General features: G+C 40.5%; 1 protein-coding gene and 1 gene segment (V, D, J or C); both read left to right on the top strand.

The window, feature by feature from the left end:
- Positions 1-2136: 2136 nt before the first annotated feature.
- On the top strand, positions 2137-3103 carry LOC110543496 (26S proteasome non-ATPase regulatory subunit 10-like). The gene has a single exon (XM_060391733.1). The coding sequence runs from the start codon at positions 2188-2190 to the stop codon at positions 2866-2868; it is 681 nt and encodes a 226-aa protein (XP_060247716.1). The 5' UTR covers positions 2137-2187; the 3' UTR covers positions 2869-3103.
- Positions 3104-4180: 1077 nt separating this feature from the next.
- On the top strand, positions 4181-5137 carry LOC110543495 (T cell receptor alpha variable 22-like). The segment is given in 2 exon segments: positions 4181-4232; positions 4419-5137. Coding segments are annotated over 2 exon segments (615 nt in total).
- The last annotated feature ends 16238 nt before the right edge of the window (positions 5138-21375 follow it).

Raw genomic sequence — 21375 nt, 5'->3', positions numbered from 1 at the left:
GCCTGGTCGCTTCACGGCAGGAACGCAGGTCCGAGGCTGCTCAGATGGACATGAAGACAGAATTTGAGTGTTTAAAAGGGCCAGTACTGATAGGGTCACCAATAAGGAATTTAGCCTTGCTGCAGTATTTTATTATTTTGATAGTGGCCACGCAGCATCTGTAGGGAACACGCTACGAGGGTTCTGCTGCCAGTAGTTTGGGTGTAGATTTATAATCACGGGTAAAATACGTTGAAACGACAGAAAAGCTATAGCAGTCTATTTATAGTGTTTATCTATAGGAAGTGTACATTGTATGCGTGCCTTTTAGTAAAGTATGACTGCCTAAACATAACTGCTGGCGTAACTGTTCTGAGGAAGCTGTGTCTGCTCAACAGAGACTTTAAAAACAGGGAAGCTGTGCCCGATCAATAGAGACTTAAAAATGGTTCTTGGAAAGGTGGTGTCAGAAATTGATGGGTACACGTCAGGAAAGGTTGCCTGGCACATCGGGCACGTCTCTGCCTGTAATTAAAAATGTATTATGACTGAGGGGTGCTATTTGATGAATGGACTTATACCCATAAATGGTTAACCTGTCTCTCACCTTGCATAACTGTGTCAACACATTTGTTGCCGGCAGGGTACGTGCGCATGTCCACAGGGCCTGCCTGGCTAGATATTTATTTTTGCTTTGCTGAAATTGTGCTTTGTAGTGCAAAAGGAGGTTGGGGTGTGGTTGACCCAGCAGGAGAGGGAAAGGAGGAAGGAAAACCATTGGGGGCTTTTTGTAATGACGGGGCTTTATAATACTGATGTTATGATTTCTTTAAATAGAAGGATTGTTATTGTATAAATAAAGACAGCTCAGAGCTGTTTGGGGCCACTTGCTTGAAAGTCAACAGGGGGTCAGTGTCTTCAGTTGGCTCTGAGGCCCCTTCCCTGTCTCAGGTTCTGAACCTTGCAGCTGGAGCCGGTCTCCAGCAACATTCTCTAAACACTAATGACTTTTCTAATATAAACACTAATAAATTATAAAAGCCATCACCTTGATTCATACCTCTTATTTTCTATTATCCAAACATTGTGAATGTGGGAAGAAGATGCCTCCTTCAGGGTCTGACCCCTCTGCATTTCTCCTGTTCCTGGGGCTCACACAGCTATAGCTGATGCTCTTCTCTGATCCTGTGTGTTTTATTCAGATCTGTGTACTTTAGTCTTCTTTTTTTAGACTACAAACCAGGCTCTCCTCCCCCTTTATGTGTTCTTACTATTTGCTTTCAGTAATGCTTTAGTCAATGCTTACGGAGTTATTTTGAAGTAAATTATAGAAATCTAGTAAGTAGCACAATGTAAGAAATATCAGTTACTTTGAGGTTTATTGTTCATCATGTATCACTTTTAAAGTGGTTTACCTTTAACCCCCACTCCATCTAGACAATCATGTCTTATGATCATCTGTGTTTCCTTCATCAGGTTCTAAAGGAGTGAAGGGAGTTAGTTGCTTTTGTGTGATTTGTGTAGTTAGAAAGCCTAAAGTCAACATTGTTGATGATGTTGTCCACCAGGGGGCACTGCAGGCTTCCCAGAACAGACTTTCTGAAGTGCCTAGAGGGTTGTGCAGTTACAGAGACTAACTGAACATGAGAGTCTGTTATAACCAGTTTATTCCTGGTTATTAGCTTTACCATTCTGTAGAACTATAAAACTAGAGTAGCCCAGAAACACATCATGAGGCGAGATAAGGAAATAGAATTTTACTGGCTAATGTGAAGACAGAAAGTCAACAGAAAATATCTCTACTCCCATGACTTCAATTTTTGAAGTTTATGATGAAAATATCCAATGTTCACTAAACCAGAAATTATTCTAAAGCTGGGGATAGCCAAGTTTTTCTTCTCTCAGGCTATTAGGAACAAAACTAATTAATTAAGAGGTAGAAAAGTCGTAAGGCACAAAACCAGAAGAAAATACAGAAAACACCTCTGAACTTGACCAGCCATGTGTGGGCCTGCAGGGTGCTGGGAAGGGACTGGAGAAGAAGGGCAGAGATAAAAATGAATCAGGGTGAATGTTATATGCATAACCTGTTTGTTTTAGCAATTGAAAATTTTATTGGAAAAATTTTCTTTGTAGATGGTGATCTTCTGATTTCAAGAAAGTGTATTTACGGGGCCTTGAGTTTCACTGAGATCCTGGGAAGGTGAAATGGAGGGGTGTGTGTCTGACGTAATGGTCTGCAACCTGGCCTACAGTGGGAAACTGGATGAGTTGAAGAAGAGCATTTTGGCTGATACCTCTCTGGCTACTAGAACCGATCAGGATTGCAGAACAGCATTGCACTGGGCATGCTCAGCTGGTCATACAGAAATTGTTGAATTCTTGCTGCAACTCGGAGTGCCAGTGAATGATAAGGATGATGCAGGTTGGTCTCCTCTTCATATTGCTGCGTCTGCTGGCCGGGATGAGATTGTAAAAGCCCTTCTGGTAAAGGGTGCACAAGTGGATGCAGTCAATCAAAATGGCTGCTCTCCCCTCCATTATGCAGCTTCGAAAAATAGGGGTGAGATCGCCATCATGTTACTAGAAAGTGGGGCTAATCCAGACGCTCGGGACCATTACGATGCTACAGCAATGCACCGGGCAGCAGCCAAGGGCAACTTGAAGATGCTTCATATCCTTCTCTATTACAAAGCATCCACAAACATCCAAGACACTTCGGGGAACACTCCTCTGCACTTAGCCTGTGAGGAGGAGAGAGCAGAAGAAGCAAAACTGCTGGTGACCAAAGGAGCAAGTATTTACATTGAGAATAAAGAAGAAAAGACACCCCTGCAAGTGGCCAAAGGAGGCCTGGGTTTAATACTCAAGAGAATGGTAGAAAGTTAAGCAGCATGTATTTAGTCTTTGTATGTTTTTCCCCCCTCGCTGTCCTGGAAACTATTGTACTGTACACAGAGCATCTTGTGTGAATGAAAACATTTTCTTACCTTTGCAGTCTGACAACATGTTGTGTTGCTCCTGCTCACGTACCTGTTCTAAGCTTACAACCCACTTTCCAGGCTTTGAACGACTGTTGAGATTGTTCTACTGATGCCGTACCTTGTTCTCCATTAAATCTTGATTACTCTGGAGCCTGTGGTCATAACTGTCATGAGTCTTGGGCATCCTCCCATGCACCTGCTGCTCAGCTCTGTATCCAAACCCACCCAGAAACAGCCAGCTGGTTGTGTCGGGTGGTTCTATGCTTTCCTTTGTGTAGCCAAAACACATCCTGGCTTATTTTTCAAGTTTACTCAGAGACCTATGCCAAATATTTCTCTTTTTTCAGCTATGGGGTTATTTTTGTTACAGGAGGAAGCTTTATATTTTAGTGGACCAAATTTTAAGTTGAGTTGTATGTTCCTAAAATAGTAATAAAGAACAGTAGCCTGTGGGGGAAAAAAAGAAAGTATGTTTACTCCTCAGCCCACATGGCACTCTATCAAAGGGTTTTATAGGAATTTTCGTGCACCTGATTTCTCAAATCCTGTCAAATTATGGAATTTAAGAAATGAGCAAGGTCACCCATTTAAAAAAAAAAGAGAGAGAGAAGGGCCTAGACTCACACAAAAACCTTGACTTAATAGAATTTGACCTTCTGAAACTTTCTGAGGTAATTGAGAAATTCCCAACCACATGGAGGTAAAATATTGGATTAATTATTAAATCTCTTTGGACTGGAAAAAAGAAAAAAAGAAACGGGTCACCCTTACTATCCTTCTAGATGCTTTGTGATGTGCTGAGACCTTGGCTCTTTCCTGATATATCAGCTCCTATTCTCTGACATTCACCTTTAAATGTCTCTTAGTTCAGCTGTTAGAGCAAACCAACAAACACAACCAGCCAACCCACTTACCCATCAAGCAAGCAAGCAAGCAAGCAAGCAAGCAAGCAACCAACCAACCAACCAACTAACCCACCAACCAACTAAACAACAACACCTCCTTTAGTTTTCAAGCTGTTGGGCATACAGGCTCCTGCTTCCCTGTGTAGTTTTCATTCGCAGCTAGGGGAGCAGTTCTTGTGAATCTCACTGGGCTGCTGTGGGTGTGGTTTTTCACCAAGATGAAAGAGCATGTATTTTATTGGTGCCTGTTGGAAATAAACTTGACACTTTCTGGAGCTGGGGCGAGGGCATGTCAGCAGTTTGACAGGATCCATGGAGAGGAGCCTGGGAGCTGTGCTGGGGCTGCTGTGGGTGCAGCTATGCTGTGAGTTGGGGGGTTAGGGGTTCTCCAGAGAGGCCAGTGGGAGGGCAGAAGACAAAGCTGACCCAAAGTTCTTCACAGCTGTCTCCTGGGATATCAGTCTTGGGAACTGCTGAATGATTTTCCCTTCATCTGATTTCCTCTGTCTGTCTCTATCTCTATCTCTGTGTCTCTCTCTAATCTGAGCAGGGACGAGAGGGATGCAAGTGGAGCAGAGTCCTCCAGCCCTGAGTCTCCATGAGGGAACCAGTTCTGCTCTGAGATGCAATTTTTCCACCACCATGGAGAGTGTGCAGTGGTTCAGACAGAATCCCCAGGGCAGCCTCATCAATCTTTTCTACCTGGCTCTGGGAACAAAGGAGAATGGGAGGTTAAAGTCAACATTTGATTCTAAGGAGAGCTACAGCACCCTGCACATCAGAGATGCCCAGCTGGAGGACTCAGGCTCCTACCTCTGTGCTGCTGAGGCACAGTGCTCCCAGCAAGCCTGCAGCCTGGCCCCAAACTGCAGCTGGGTGTACACAGGCAGACTCCTCTCCATAGCAGCATTTGCACAGCTGTGGGCCTCCCTGTTTATGCTGTATCCCTTATCTGTGCTGACACTAGACAGTTCAGGATTGCTGTTACAATTTGCAGTACCCTTTCCCTTACAGATACCCATTTTTAAGAACAAATTTTCAGGAGGGTTATTGGAAGAACTGACAAAGATGAGAAGGTTCAGAGTGCTGTCATATTCGTTGGCACAGTTTTAAATGTTCTACAGAAGGCTTTAGAGAGACACGGGGTGTACAACAAACAGAAAAGAGATGAACCAATGTTTTAGTCAATTGCAGATCTTTTGATTATCTAGAAGAATGAGACTTATTAGTTCCTGGAGAATTCATACATTGTGCTTTGACTATGCTCAGTTCTCCACCAATTCTTAGCAGGTCAACCCCTCCTTCTTACCCAGTTTTTTCTTCCTTTGATTTTAGAGGAAAACAAAACCTTCAAGTACAGTTTGTGCTTGTCTATCACTCTTGGGTGTGTGACCTTCACTGACGTGTTGCTGACCTACTGGGGCCATGCCTGTAAAGAAACAGGTTGTCCTACTCTTAGTAGCTATCAGAAACCAATATCTCCTTAGTTAGGGGTGGGACTTGTGCCTCCCCCCAAGCTGAAATTTTGTGTAGCTTGAGCTTGTGCATGCCATTCCAACTGCTTTTTTAGTTCATATATATCAATTTTCCTTTTAATTGAAGATTTAATGGTAATATGCATAAATAAAAATTCTGAATTACGTATAAATGATGGTGTTTTAGATGAAAGTTGCCCCTGTCGGCTCATATATTTGCATGCTTTGTGTCCAGCTGATGAGCTGTTTGTAAAGCATCGGGAGATGTGGACTTGTTGGAGGAGGTGTTGGAGGAGGACGTGAGCTTTCGGGTTTAATAAGCCTGCACAGGCTCAGTGTCTCTTTCTCCGTCTGCTGAGCAGGAAGGAAAACTCCCCTACTTCTCCGACACCCTGCTGCCTGCTTCTATGTTCCCTGACATGGTGGTATGGACTTAACCTGTGAAAATTTAAGCAGGCCCCAATTAAATTTTATTTAGAAGTTGCCTTGGTCATGGTGTCTCTTCATCACCATAAACAAACAGTATGTAAGACAAATTATAAAGCCACATTCTCTTTATCATATCTCCACAACTTACAGAAGTCTGAGAAAATATTAAATCACTGCTTTATAAGTTTATGTTTGCAACAAAGAAGACTTGCACAGAGTCATGTGCATGGGTTGTCCACTCACTTCAGAAAAAGTGTTCCTCCACAATCATCAAACCTCGATTTAATAGCCTGCGTCTTCAACTAATTCATTAGATGTGCCTACTGCTGTCAGCAGACTATAACATAGCTGGAAGAGCTCAAGTGTTAGCTTTGTCCTTTCTCAAATTTATAAACTGTCAAAATATCAGTTTAAGTTTTACATTTCTGGAGAGCACCTGATATCATTCAGTTATAGAACTTGAGAAGAAAGTTGCTACAAGGATAAAATTTAAACACTACATAATGAAATTGTACAGGGTAAAGCCAGAAAAGTCAAAGGATCTCACCATTGCACCAAAACCCAGGACACACCAACAGAGAAATGCCACCTACTTTTAGATTACAGTTTTTATTATTTTAAATATTTTATACAATATATTTGATTCTAATCTTCTCCCTCAAGTCCTCCCAGGACCTCCCCACCTCCCTACTTGCCCGACTCACTGTTCTCTCAACTACCCTCAAAAACTAAAAGGCCAAGACAACAAAACAACCCCCCTAAAGATAAAACCCACTAAAGCATACAACAACAACAACAGAAACACACTGAAGAATGTTAGTGTTGGTCAATTACTCCAGAATTGGAGGCCTGTCCTGGAATGTGGTGAATATACCTATTTGTCACTCCCCTGGAGAAAACTGATTTTCCCTCTCCCTGCAGGTATCAATTGCAAAAGCTTCCTGGCTAAAGGTGGGACTTTGTGTCCACTTCCCCTTTTCTGTGCTGGGGTTTTGTATGACTTGAGTTTGTTCAGGTCTTGTGCATCCTGTTACAATCTTTGTGAAGCTTTCAGAATTTATTTGGATGCTATGAGAGTTAGTTCTCAGGAAATAAATGTCTAGGTCAGTTGCAGCCCATTCCTCCAAGTCCTATGTCCAGAGCATGTAGTATCTTTTGAGACTTATCTTCAAGTTCTGGGAGTCAACTAAGGGCTTTAGCAATAGTCTACATTGTTTTGGGGGTACTGTCTTGGGCTGTCCTGACAGAACACTTGAAATAATGTTTCTTATGGAGTTTTGCTGAATAGTTATGGATCGTGTGGTTGCATTATCACCCCAAGTGGCATAACATCATTTTAATTATTTTTATATACATACATGCACTTATGAATATTATATGTAATTGGGGGTAAATATATATAATGTGTTTGCTTGTGTTTTTTTCAAATACCCTTAATGTTATTTATTCCTCTTCTTTCCCTCTCCCCATGCACTGATCTCTGTCTTGACTCTTTAGTTAAAGCCTTCTTCATTTCCCATGTAATAGCATCTATGTGCTGTATATTGCTCTTTCTAGAGCTTCTTTTTCCCCATCTCCTCTTGGTCTCTTTTTACTTTCCTGTTTTATTTGCTTACTTTCTATGTTACACCATCTAAACATTTGGAGCCAGGAACTATAAACAGGAAAAAAGATGTGGAATTTGCTTTTCTGGGTCTGGGTTACAGCAGAATATTTTCAAGTTTCTTTAAACAGTTTTTCCTTATGGTTGAAAATATACCACTATGTATATGAGCCACATTTTCATTATGTGTTCTTCAGTGAAGGACATTTAGGCTATTTCCATTCCTTAGCTATTGCACATAGAACAGCAATGAACATGGATGAGCAATTGTCTGTGGAGCAGGACATTGAGACTTTTGGGTACATGGCAAGGACCACTGGTTTTTATGGGAAATTTCATTTTGGTTTATTGAGGAGTTTCAGCACTGGATTCAAGTATGGCTGGTTGTACCAGCTTGCATTCCTACCAAAAGTGAATGAGGCTTCCCCTTTCCACATTTCTTAGCCAATATTTGTTGTTTTGTTGATTTTATCTATTCTGACTGGGGTAAGATGAAATCTCAAAGTAGTTTTAAGCTACATTTTTCCAATTGTTAAGGATGCTGACCACTTTTTGAGATACTCCTTAGCCATTTTTATTTATTTTGTTGAGAAATCTTTTTCCAGATCCATTGTTTCCTTGACCTTTTGTGCTTGAGTTCTCTGTGTTTTCTGGCTATTAGTCCTCTGTCAGATGTATTGTTAGCAGAGATTCTTTCTGCTCTGTGGGCTTCCTTTTCATGCAATAGTTTCTTTAGCTATCCAGAAGCTTTGTGAGGTCCGATTTGCCAACTCTTAGTCTTAATTTTGGGGCCCTATTCACAAAGTCTTTTCTATCTATGTCATGTAGCATACTCCCTTTGTTTTCTTCCAGCAGTTTCAGGTCTCATGTTTAGGTCTTTGACCCTTCTTAAGTTAATATTTATGTAGAGTGATAGACATGGGCCTATCTTCTATTTGTGGACACCCAGGTTTTCTAGTAACATTTGTTGAAGGTTCTATCTTTTCTCCAGTGTGCATTTTTGGCATCTTCATCAGCTAGCGGATGACTGTGGTTGTAAATACTCATGCTTGTTTGTTCCATTGATTTACCTGTCTGTTTTTGTAGAACTGCCATGCTGTTTTTTTTAAAATTATTATAGAAATGTAAAATAGCTTTAGATCAGTTATGATAATTTCTGTAGGATTGTTCTTTTTATTTTTTTCCTCAGAATTGTTTTAGCTATCCTGGCCTTTTTGGGTTTCATAACATTTCAGATCATCTGGAGATATCTCCATCCCTGATTTCAAGCTGTACTACAGAGCAATAGTAATAAAAACGGCATGGTATTGGCATATAAGCAGAAAAGTAGATCAATATACCCAAAAGGTGCTCAAGTACACAACAAGGACATTTGCTCAACCATGTTTGTAGCGGCTTTATTCGTAATAGCCAGAACCTGGAAACAACCCAGATGTCCATCAATGGAGGAATGGATACAGAAATTGTGGTACTTTTACACAATGGAGTACTACTCAGCAATTAAAAATAAAGAAATCATGAAAGTCACAGGCAAATGGTGGGATCTAGAAAAGATCATCCTGAGTGAGGTATACCAGAAGCTGAAAGATACACATGATTTATACTCACTTACATAGTCCTATAAGATAGGATAAATATACTAAAATAAGAGCAACTAAAGAAGATAAACAAGAAAGAAGAGCCAGGGTAAGATTATCAATCCTCACTTAGAAAGACAAATGGGATGGACACGGGAAGTAGGAGAAAACAGGAAACAGGACAGGAGCCTACCACAGAGGGCCTCTAAAAGATTCTACCTAGCAGTGTATCAAAGCAGATGCTGACGCTCATAACCAAATCTTTGGTAGAATGCAGGGAATCATATGATAAAAGAGGGAGTTAGTATGACCAGGAGAGGACAGGAGCTCCACAAGGACAAAATATATCAGAGCATGGGGGTCCTCTATGAGACTGCTTCTCCAACCAAGGACCATGTATGGATATAACCTAGAACCCCTGCTTGGATATAGCCCACAGTATCTCAGTATCCAAGTGGGTACCCTAGTAAGGGGAACAGGAACTATTTCTGACATGAACTCAAGGACTGGCTCCTTTACCTCCCCCTGCCCCTGGGGGAGGAACAACCTTGCTAGGCCACAGAGGAGGACATGGCAGCCAGTCCTGAAGATATCTGATAAGCTAGGGTCAGATGGAAGGGGAGGAGGACCTCCCCTAGTAGTGGACTTGGAAAGGGGCAGGGAGGAGATGAGGGAGGAAGGGAGGGGTTGGGAGGGAATGAGGGAGGGGGCTATGGCTGGGATACAAAGTAAATAACCTGTGATTAATATTAAAAAAATAAAAATAAAAAAAATATATTTGACTAATGTTATAGAGATTTTGATTGGAATAGAATTCAACATGTAAATAGTCTTAGGCAAAATGCTCATTTTCACAGTATTATTTGTTTCAATTGATGAACATAGGAGCTCTTTTTATCTTCTAGTGTCTTCCTTAATCTCTTTATTTAGAGATTTAAAGATTTTCTTGTAGTCTTTTACCTTCTTGCCTCATTTATTTCAAAACTTAAAAAAATTTCATATATAAGATTATCATGAATGTGTCCATGATCTCTTTCTCAGGATGTTTGTTGTTGGTATATTGAAAGTTTTGTTTTTAAGGTGATTTTGTATTCTGTCACTTTCCTGAAGTTATTGATAATTTCTAAATGTTATATAATGGTGCTTTGGGATCTTTTATATATAATAGTATATTATCAGCAAACACAGATAATTTGACTGTTTTCTCATTTGTATTTGTTCAATTTTCTTATCTTATTGCACTAGCTAGTATTTCAAGTGCTATACTGAAAATGAGTGTTGAAAGTAGGCAACCTTAATTCACTTCTGATTTTAATGGATTGCTTTGAGCTTTTCTCCATTTAGGATGATGTTGATCAAAATAATATACAGCTGTTATTTTGCTAAGGTGTTTTTCTTCAGTCGTACTTTCTTGGGACTTTTATCATGAAAGTTTATTAGATTTTTGTCAGAGAATCTTTTTACATCTGTTCTACTATCATGTGACTTTTGTGTTTAAGTCCTTTAATATGATTTATTTTACATTCTGCCTTATGAATGTTGGAACACCTCCGAATATCTGTAATAAAGCCAACTTGATCTTAGTGGATGATCTTTTTACTATATACCCATATTTGGCTTTGCAGTAATTATTGTTGTTTTGTTTGTTTGTTTTTTGTTTTTGAGACAGGGTTTCTCTGTGTAACAGTTCTGGCTGTCCTGAACTCACTTTGTAGAACAAGCTGGCTGGCTTCGAACTGCCTGCCTCTGCCTCCTTAGTGCTGGGATTAAAGGCGTGTATCACACACACATCTTAGAGAGGGTTTTTGCATTTATGTTCAGGAAAGATATCGGGCCTCCAATTTTATGTCTTTGTTTAGTTGTTCCTAGCTTTGGTTAGCGTAATGCTGGCTTCACATAAGAAGTTTGGAAATATCCCTTCTATTTCTATTTTCTGAGTCCTTTGAGATGTATTGGTTATAGGAGTTCTTTGAACACCTGTTAGAATTTTATAGTAAATACATCTGTGCCTGAGCTTTTTTTTTTTATTTTCTAACCAGACATTTATTGAGATTATTTCTATTACAAATAGAAATTTTAAGGAATACAGCACAATCTTTTGATATATAAATATTATGATATGCTTACCACATTCCATTAAACTAACTCATTGATTAACCTATGTAATTAACCTATGTGATTTAAATGGTTAGAAAATTTAAGATCTGTTATATTATAAACTAGAATAGAAATGCTATATAATAGAACTGTAGGACTTACTAACTTTAAAAGTCTTTAAGCAATATTTCATTTCATCCATTTCTTATGTTATTGAAAATACATATTTTTTATAATTAAATTTATTTATTTTTATTAATTACAGTTTATTCACGTTGTATCCCCCCATAAGGCCCTTTCTCCTCCCCTCCCAGTCCCATCCTCCCTCCCCCTTCTTCATGCATCCCCTCCCCAAGTCCACTGATAGGGGAGGTCCTCCTCTCCTTCCTTCTGATCTTAGTCTATCAGATCACATCAGGAATGGCTGCATTGTCATCTTCGGTGGCCTGGTAAGGCTGCTCTCTCCTCAGGAGGAGGTGATCAAAGAACAGGCCAATCAGATTATGTCAGAGGCAGTCCCTCTTCCCATTTCTATGGAACCTACTTGGACACTAAGCTGCCATGGACTACATCTGTGCAGGGGTTCTAGGTTATCTCCATGCCTGGTACTTGGTTGGAGTATGAATCTCTGGGAAGACTCCTGTGTTCAAATTTTCTGGTTCTGTTGCTCTCCTTGTGGGGTTCCTGTCCTCTCCAGATCTTACTATTTCCCAGTTCTTACATAAGATTCCCTGCACGTTGCCCAACAGTTGGCCATAAGTCTCAGCGTCTGCTTTGATAGTCTGCAGGGTAGAGCCTTTCAAAGGCCCTCTGTGGCAGGTTTCTAGCTTGTTTCCTGTTTTCGTCTTCTTCTGATGTCCATCCTCTTTACCTTTCGGGATGGGAATTGAGCATTTTAGTCAGGATCCTCTCTCTTGATTAGTTTCTTTAGATGTACAGGTTTTAGTAGGTTTATCCTATGTTATATGTCTATATGAGTGAGTATATACTGTGTGTGTCTTTCTGCTTCTGGGACAGCTCACTCAAGATGATCCTTCCAGGTCCCACCATTTATGTGCAAATTTCATGATTTCCTTATTTTTCATTGCAGAGTAATACTCCATTGTGTAGATGAACCACAATTTTTGCATCCATTCTTCAGTTGAGGGGCATCTGGGCTGTTTCCAGCTTCTGGCTATTACAAATAAAGCTGCTACAAACATGGGTGAGCAAATGTCCTTATTGTGTACTTGAGCCCCTTTTGGATATATGCCTAGGAGTGGTATGGCTGGATCTTGAGAAAGCACTATTCCTAGTTGTCTGAGAAAGTGCCAGATTGATTTCCAGAGTTGTTGTACGAGTTTGCATTCCCATCAGCAGTGGAGGAGGGTTCCCCTTTCTCCATAACCTCTCCAGCATGTGTTGTCACTTGAGTTTTTGATCTTGGCCATTCTCATGGGTGTAAGGTGAAATCTCAGGGTCATTTTGATTTGCATTTCCCTAATGGCTAATGACATTGAGCATTTCTTTAAGTGTTTCTCTGCCATTTGATATTCCTCTACAGAGAGTTCTCTGTTTAGTTCTGTTCCCCATTTTTTAATTGGATTACTTGGTTTTTTGCTTTTCAGCTTCTTTAGTTCTTTATATATACTGGATATTAGCCCTCTGTCAGATAAAGGATTGGTGAAGATTCTTTCCCAATCTGTAGGCAGTCGTTTTGTTTTGATGATGGTGTCCTTTGCTTTACAGAAGCTTTTCAGTTTCATGAGGTCCCATTTATTGATTGTTGCTCTTAGAGCCTGTGCTGTTGGTGTTCTGTTCAGGAAGTTGTCTCCTGTGCCAATGAGTTCAAGGGTATTCCTTTTTTTCTAACCGATTTAATGTGTCTGGTTTTATGTTGAGGTCTTTGATCCACTTGGACTTTAGTTTTGTGCAGGGTGATAAGTATGGATCTATTTTCATTTTTCTACATGTAGACATCCAGTTAGACCAGCATCATTTGTTGAAGATGCTATCTTTTCTCCATTGTATGGTTTTGGTATCTTTGTCAAAGATCAGGTGTCCATAAGTGTGTGGGTTTATTTCTGGGTCCTCTGTTTGGGTCCATTGATCCATCATTCTATTTCTATGCCAGTACCATGCAGTTTTTATAACTGTTCTGAGCTTTTTTTTTTTTCTTGGAAGAATTTTAATCATGGTTTCAGTCTCTTTATTTATTTTTGGTCTGTTTAAGTTGATGTATTTTTTATTTAACTTTGTTTTTTTGTGTGAATTTATGAATTTGTACATTTCCTTTATGTTTTCCAGCTTTGTGGAATACAGGTTTTTAAAGTGTTCTCTTATAGTATTCTGAATTTCTTTGGTGTCTGTTTATCTCTAATTCTGTTAATGTGTGTCATCTCTTTCCTTGATTAATTGGACCAAAGTTCTGTCAATCTTATTTATATGATGGAAGAACTAACTCAAATTTATTAATTTTTTTATATTTTTTTAAATTCAACTTCATTAATTTATGCTTTGATTTTTGTTACTTTTTTCCATATACTAGTTTTGGGTTTCATTTGTTCTTATTTTTCCAAATTTTTTGAGGTACATCTTTAAGTCATTTATTCATCTTCTTTTGGATTTCCATGAAAAGGTAAGTACTTAGAACTATAAATCCCTCCCCCTAGTCTGCTTCTCTGTGTCCCCAGAAGGGTTTGTGTGTGTGTGTGTGTGTGTGTGTGTGTGTGTTGTAATTTTTTCATACCGGATTTTTCTTTCTTGCTTTCTTCTCTGATCCATCATTCAGTAATGTGTAATTTAATCTTTAGAAGTTTGTGTAACTAATAGGGATTTGTTTGCTTTTTATTTTATATTGTGGTCATAAAGGGTGCACATTTTTTCAGTTTTCCTGAATTTGTTAGGATTCGTCTTAAGTCTAAGCATGTGGTCTATTTGAGAGGCTTCCATGCATTGCTGAGTAGAATGTGTATTCTTTGGTGTTTGGGTGGAATATTCTGCAGGTACCTGTTAGGTTTACATTAAGCATGATGTGATTAAATTCTGATGTTTATCTGTTTATTTTTGTCCAGATGATCTATCTATTGGAGAAAGTGGGGGTATTGAAATCACCTGCTATTAATGAAGGATATTAGTCTGTGTCTTTAAGTCCAGTACTAGATCTTTTATAGAATTGGGCACCACTGAGTTTGGTGCATATATGCTTAGGAGAGCAATGTCTTCTTGGTTAACTGTTCCCTTGATTTACATGAAGCATCCTTACTTATCTTTTATGATTGATTTTATTTTAAAGCCTATAATTTTGTGGGATATTAGTATAGGATCACCTACTTCTGTGTCCTGGTGTTAATCTAAGTTATTCTCCTTGGAACATTTCTATAGACCTGGCGAGTTTTGTGGGAGTGAGAGTTGTCATGGCCTTTTATGTTTTGTGTATGTCTGTGATATGATCTAGACATATTGACTTCCTTCTCTCTGTTTGATATTGCCTCGGTTGAGTAGAATTTTGTTCCTGGTTTTGCTGTTTCTCAAGTTTGGTTGCTTTCAGATCAGAGTTTGTAGTTTGGTTCTTCAGATACTCATCATTGATTGCAGGGATGAAAGTAACTCTATTTCAGTGGTGATCAAGAAAGTGTGTGAATGTGACTCAGGCGTGCGTCTCTGTGCTGGTGCAAAAGCTGTCCAAGTTAAGCTATGCCTGGGAGTGTAGGGATGGCACAGGGAGGTTCTGGGGAACTTACCAGTCTGGGTTGGTATGCAGGCTGCAGGACTCAAAGTAGGCTTTCTGGGAGTGTGGGGAAGATATGAGTGGATGGAGATCTGGGGCTCTCAACTGGATGAGCTGGTTCACAGGTGGAGTAACTACAGTTAGGACTGGGGGTGTGGAGATGAAGTGGGCAAGTGGGGATCTTCAGAACTCACTTGATTATATGGTGCATCTACAATTGATCTGAGTAGGTTCACAGGCTATGCTGCCCAGCTAGGTCTGAGAGTGTAGTACTTACATGGGTGAATAGGAAGAGAAGGCACCCACCTGGGTAGGCTGGTACACAGTCTATGTGAGTGCAACTCTGCTTGGGAGAGCAGGGATAGCACAAGTGGGTTGGGGTCTCCTATTGAAGTTTTTTAAAATTTTTATTAAATTTATTCATTTTACATCCCGATCACAGCCCCCTCCCTTCCCTCTTTCCGGTCTCACCATTCCACCCTCTTTCCCCTTCCCTTCTCCTCAGAAAAGAGGAACCTCCCCCCACCTTACAAACCTACCCTGGTACATCTTTTTCTAAGCACATCTTTTTCCACTGAGGCCAGATAAAGCAGCCCAGCTAGGGAAAGTGATCCAAAAGCAGGCAACAGAGTCCATGTCAGATAGGACCTCTGCTCCACTTGCTAGAGGATCCACTTGAAGACCAAGTTGCCCATCATTTACATATGTGTCATGGGCTTGGGCTAGTCCATGAATACTCTTTGGTGCTTCAGTATCTGTAAGCTCCTATGAGCCCGGGTTAGTTGTCACTGTTAGTCTTCTTGAGAAGTTCTTGTCCCCTCTGGGATCTTTTATCCTTCTCTTCCCTTCTCCGGCAGACTCCCCAAGCTCCACCTAATGTTTTACTGTGGGTCTCAGTGTCAGTTTTATCCACTGCTGGGTGGAGCCTCTCAGAGAACAGTCATGCTAAGCTCCTGTCTGCAAGCAAAGCAGAATATCATTAGTAGCACCAGGGGTTGACTTTCTCCTATGGGGTGGGTTTCAGGATTCTCATCAAAATTCCAGCATGAGAGGTGGTTCAGTGGATAAGCCCCTGCTATGCACAGGTGAGACTGGACCTCTGTGAGTTCGAGGTCAGCCTGGTCTACAGAGCAAATTCTAGGACAGCGAGGGCTACACAGAAAACTCAACAAATGAACAAACAAAATTCCAATACAATCCATTCTTTACAGACCTTGAAAGAGCAATTCTTCACTTCATATGAAAAAATAAAAGACCCAGGTTAGCTAAAGTAATTCTGTACAACAAAAGAACTTCTGGAGGTATTACTATCCCTGATTTCAAGTTTTATTACAGAGTAACAGTAATAAAAACAGCATAGTATTGGCATAAAAGCAGACAGGTTGATCAATGGAATAGAATCGAAGACCCAGAAATAAAACCATGGATACGTGATTTTTGACAAAGAAGCCAAAACCATACAATGGAAAAAACAACATCTTCAACAAATGGTGCTGGTCTAACTGGATGAGTGCATGCAGAATAATGCAAATATATATGTATGTATGAATACACATATGTGCATACATACATACATACATACATACATACATATACACATATACACACATGTATGTCAGGGTCTTTTCTAGAGTAACAGGAAACAAGCTAGAATCCAGCAGTTAGAAATCTGACCACAGGGTGGCAGTGCACCTCAGCTGATTCACAGAAGGGCCATGTCAGTGAATTCTGGATGAACAGGCCTTTTTCTATTGGCTGGGCAAACAACTCAGCATATATGATTGTTGTAATAACAAGGGCCAATCTAGACTTGCAAGTGGCTCAGCTGGCTGGAGACTGAGCATCTGCAATTGATTGGAATAGGAAGCACCATGAAGACAGCTGTTCATGCTTTATTCATTTTCCTCTGGCTGCAGATGGACTGTGAGTTGAGGATGGTGTGTGTGTGTGAGGGAGGGTGGATAGAGTGTGTTAGTGGACAGTTCTTAGATGTTCTGAAAATGGCTTCATTCAGCATTTTTCTGCTTACTATTGGAAAAATTAAGGAAGAGAAATGAAGTGAAAACCTTTCTCTCCATCTTTCTGCATAGGGGAGAGCCGAGGTGAGCAGGTGAAACAGCACCCTTCTTCCCTGAGTGTCCAGGAGGGAGACAGCGCTGTCATCAACTGCACTTACACTGACAGTGCCTCAGCCTACTTCCCTTGGTATAAGCAAGAGCCTGGGAAGGGTCCTCAGTTCATCATTGACATCCGTCCAAATATGGAAAGAAAGCAGAACCAAAGACTCAGCCTTTTGTTAGATAAGAAAGAGAAACACCTGTCCCTGCAAGTCACAGCCACTCAGCCTGGAGACTCAGCCATCTACTTCTGCACAGCAGACACACACTGCTCCCCAGGCACCTGCAGCCTGTCCTCAAACCTGTCACCAGGGCTGGAGTGGCACCTTTCGCTATGTCAGACATTCCAGGACAGTATTTGTCACATTTTTGGGGGAGTGTAAACCAACATATTGATATTAAAAGTATATAAGATAAGACCCAACATGACCCAGAATGTTTGGAACACATTGTTGACACTTAATAATTACCTACAACTCATATCTATTGCATATGTTAAACATGTATTGTGCACTATGATATGTTGGTTTAAGTAAACAGTGGAAAATGAATAGGGGAAGAATAGATACACAGAGCAATGTCTGAAGCAGAGGGTAAGCCTTCATCTCCTTTTGGTATAAGCTGATTCTAGCATGCTCATGTGCTCAGCAATGCAAAACCTCTGCATAACAGATTCTTACAGGAATTGCTGATAATCTGCTTAAAAGCACATGCTCTAATAAATTTACATTTGCCATCCAGATTCTTATAATGTGTGAAACCTTGTAGTCTCAGAACCACAATCCCTGATACCCATGGGCTTTTGACTCTTTAGATAACTGCTTTTGCCATATTTGTGATTAAACATGACTTGCTAAGAAATATAGATATTAAATATGAGTAACTTTCTGATATATAAACTTTATATTTATTTTTGACAAATTTATATATGCATGCTTATGTATAAATAAAAATGTGTGAAAGTGATTGACTATGTATCCAGACTATAAGATGCTGAAGTTTGTTCCAGTGTTAATAATGTTCTGTACCAATATATCCAAAGTTATATTGTACATTTGTTTCATTTTTAATTACGTCTCAGTCATAGGACCCTCCCTCCTCTCCTCTCAGTTCCACCCTTCCTCCTGCATCTCCTCTCCCCTATTCCTCATAATAGGGGAGCCGTCCTACCCAGACACCCCAGCTCATCTTTTCACACGAGGAATGAGTTCATCTCCATTGTGGCCTTGTAGGGAAATTCCACTGGGGAAAGTGATCAGAAAGTAGGCAATATAGTCTGTGTCAGAGATATCTCCCAGTCTCCCAATGAGTGGGCCAAGGTGTTCATTGGACTTATCTTCTTGGGGTGTGTGAATTATAGTATGTCTAAACTATACTATATTATTAAAATCCTCTTGTAAATGAGTATATACCATGTGTGTTTTTCTGGGTCTGTGTTACCTCACTCAGGATGATCTTTTCTAGTTCTATACATTTGCCTGCAAATTTCATGATTTCCTCGTTTTCAATGGCTGAGTACTATTCCATTTCGTAAATACACCACAGTTTCTTTATCTATTTTTTTTGGTTGAGGGACATCTAGGTTGTTTCCATATTCTGGCTATTATGAATAAAACTGCTATAAATATGGTTGAGCAAATGTCCTTGTTGTGTGGTGGAGCATCTTTCAGGTGTATACCCAGAAGCGGTATAGCTGGATCTTGAGGTATGGCTATTCCCAGTTTTCTGAGAAAGCACCAGATTGATTTCCAAAGTGGCTGTACAAGTTCACACTCCCACCAGCAGTGGAGGAGGGTTCTTCTTTCTCCTTATCCTCTCCAGCATGTGTTGTCACTTGAGTTTTTGATCTTAGCCATTCAGACAGGTGTAAGATGGAATCTCAGAGTTGTTTTGATTTGCATTTCCCTGATGGCCAAGAATGCTGGGCATTTAAGTGTTTCTCTGCCATTAGAGAGTCCTCTGTTGAATTTTCTGTTTAGCTCTGTACCCCATTTTTAAAAGGATTATTTGGTTTGTTGGTGTTTACTTTCTTGAGTTCTTTATATATTCTGGATATTAGCCCTTCGTCATATTGTTGTTCTCCATTTAGTGGGGATCTGGATCTCAGCTGAGGTCCTGGAACTTGGCTTCCGGACAGAGAACGGGGTTCTGCTTCTCTCAGGGGCAGCCAGAGTGCCTTAGGGTAAGGCCTGAGTGTGCTAAGCTGTGCTGTGGAAAGGGTTTTCTGCAGAATGTTACAGTTTGGCTCTTTGAGCGTGAGAGCAACACTAGCAGTGGAAGTTTGGGTGTTCCAAAGCCTATGGAGATACTGTTAGTATTTTGGAACACAACCTGCTCAGGGGTTACCCTGCAACCTATGATGTCATCATGTGTCGCCAGGCAGATGGAAGGCGTGGTTACCTTGCCCCTTAAAGGGCTAACTCCGACACGTGGTCCCTCTCTTATACTCTCTCTCTTTCTCTCTCCTACACTTTTACACTCTCTTTCTCTCTCTGTCTCTCTCCTTCTTTCTCTTGGGGCGCCCCCCTTTCCCTTTTCTCTCTCTCTCATGTCCTGCTTCCCCCTTCCTCCATACCCTCCTAATAAACTTCTTGCAGAGAATATCGGTTGTCACTAGCCTCATGCTTTTTAATAAATAATAACAGATACCAAAGTGTTAACAGCTCTTGGTGAAGCTGCTGTACTGAGTATGGCAGAAGTGTGGGTCAAGGCCCAGGCCTTGTCAGCTTGCAGCCAAGACAAAGGCCAAGTAAGGCCCTGGCACAGTGGGTTCCAGGCCAGGCCAGACCCAGGCCCAGTGAGCAGGAGGGCAGGCCCAGTGTGATTCCACCCAGTGGAGGATAAACGACAAATCTCAGACGGTCTTGAAGTGAGAAGGCACAAAACTTTATCATGTGAAATCAAGGGCAATATAAACCCAGGGCAGCAGGAGGGATTTCGAGGGTGAATGTGTTTGATTCACTGGGGTCAGGAGGTCAGGGATACTTAATGGTCCTATCACGAGACAGAAAATTCAGGCCTTAATTATCCTATGGGGGTGTGTGTCACAGGATCTCCAAGTACAATTGAAGGTCACTGCTGGACTAAGATCCTTAGCAGGGTGGGGCATTTTTAGGAATTCCTAGAACAGTTTTCTTATCAGGGAAGAGGCTGGCCTCTAATATGTCCTGAGGGCTATGTGACCTCCTTACAAGATCTGAAACTACCCAGATGAAGGTGGATAGAACCCCACTGAGAAATAGGAGTCTATCACACAATAGGAGACCTTGTACAAATAAATTGGCTCTCTGAAGATGACAGACTTCAACCTTATCCAGCAGAGCCCCACATCAGAATCAGGACGGGTGAAAACCTTTTTCTAATCTGTAGATTGCCTTTTCATTCTATAATAATGTCCATTGCTTTACAGAAGCTTTTCAGTTTCAAGAGGTCCCAATCATTAGTTGTAGAACTTAGAGCCTGAGCTGTTGGCGTACTGTTCAGGAAGTTGTTTCCTATGCCAATGAGTTCAAGGCTCTGCCCCATTTTCTCCTCTAGCAGATTTAGTGTATCTGGTTTGAGGTTGAGATCTTTGATCCACTTGGACTTTAGTTTTGTGCAGGGTGATAAATATGAATGAATTTGCATTTTTCTACATGTAGACATCCAGTTAGATCAGCACCATTTGCTGTAAATACTGTCTTTTTTTCCATTATATGGTTTTGGCTCCTTTGTCAAAAATCAGGTATGCATAGGCGTGTGGTTCATTTCTGGGTCTTTGATTTTGATTCAGTTGATCAACCAGCCTATTTTTATGCAAGTACCATGCAGTTTTATTACTCTTGCTCTGTAGCATAGCTTGAGGTCAGGTATGGAGATACTTCCAGAAGTTCTATTATTGTTTTCACTATTCTGTTTTTTTTTTTTTTTCCATATGAAGTTTAGAATAGCTCTTTCAAGGACTCTGAAAAATTGTGTTGGTATTTTGTTGGGGATTGCACTGAATCTGTAGATTGCCCTTGGTAAGATGGCTATTTTACTATGCTAATCCTACTGATCCATGAACATGGGTGATCTTTCCATCTTCTGATGTCTTCTTCAGTTTCTTTCTTCAGAGACTTGAAGTTCTTGTCATACAAGTCTTTGATTTCCTTGGTTAGAGTTACCCCTAGATACTTTACATTATTTGTTGCTATTGTGGGGGGTGTGGTTTCCCTAATCTCTCTCTCGGCCCTTTTTGTCTTTGATATACAGGAGGGCTTCTGATTTTTTGAGTTAATTTTGTATCCAGCCAATTTGCTGAAGGTGTTTATCAGCTGAAGGAGTTCTCTGGTTGAATTTTTGGCGTTGCTCATGTATTCTATCATGTCATCTGCGAATAGTGAAACTTTGACCTCTTTCTTTCTGATTCATATCCCCTTGATCTCTTTTACTTGTCTTATTGCTCTAGCTAGGACTTCGAGTACTATATTGAATATATGGAGAGAGTGGGCAACCTTATCTTGTCACTGATTTTAGTAG

The sequence above is a fragment of the Meriones unguiculatus genome, chromosome 9 (assembly GCF_030254825.1).
Source record: "Meriones unguiculatus strain TT.TT164.6M chromosome 9, Bangor_MerUng_6.1, whole genome shotgun sequence".
NCBI classification, from domain to species: domain Eukaryota; kingdom Metazoa; phylum Chordata; class Mammalia; order Rodentia; family Muridae; genus Meriones; species Meriones unguiculatus.
The sequence above is the reverse complement of the archived record's forward strand: the minus strand, read 5'-3'. Positions and strand labels throughout refer to the sequence as shown.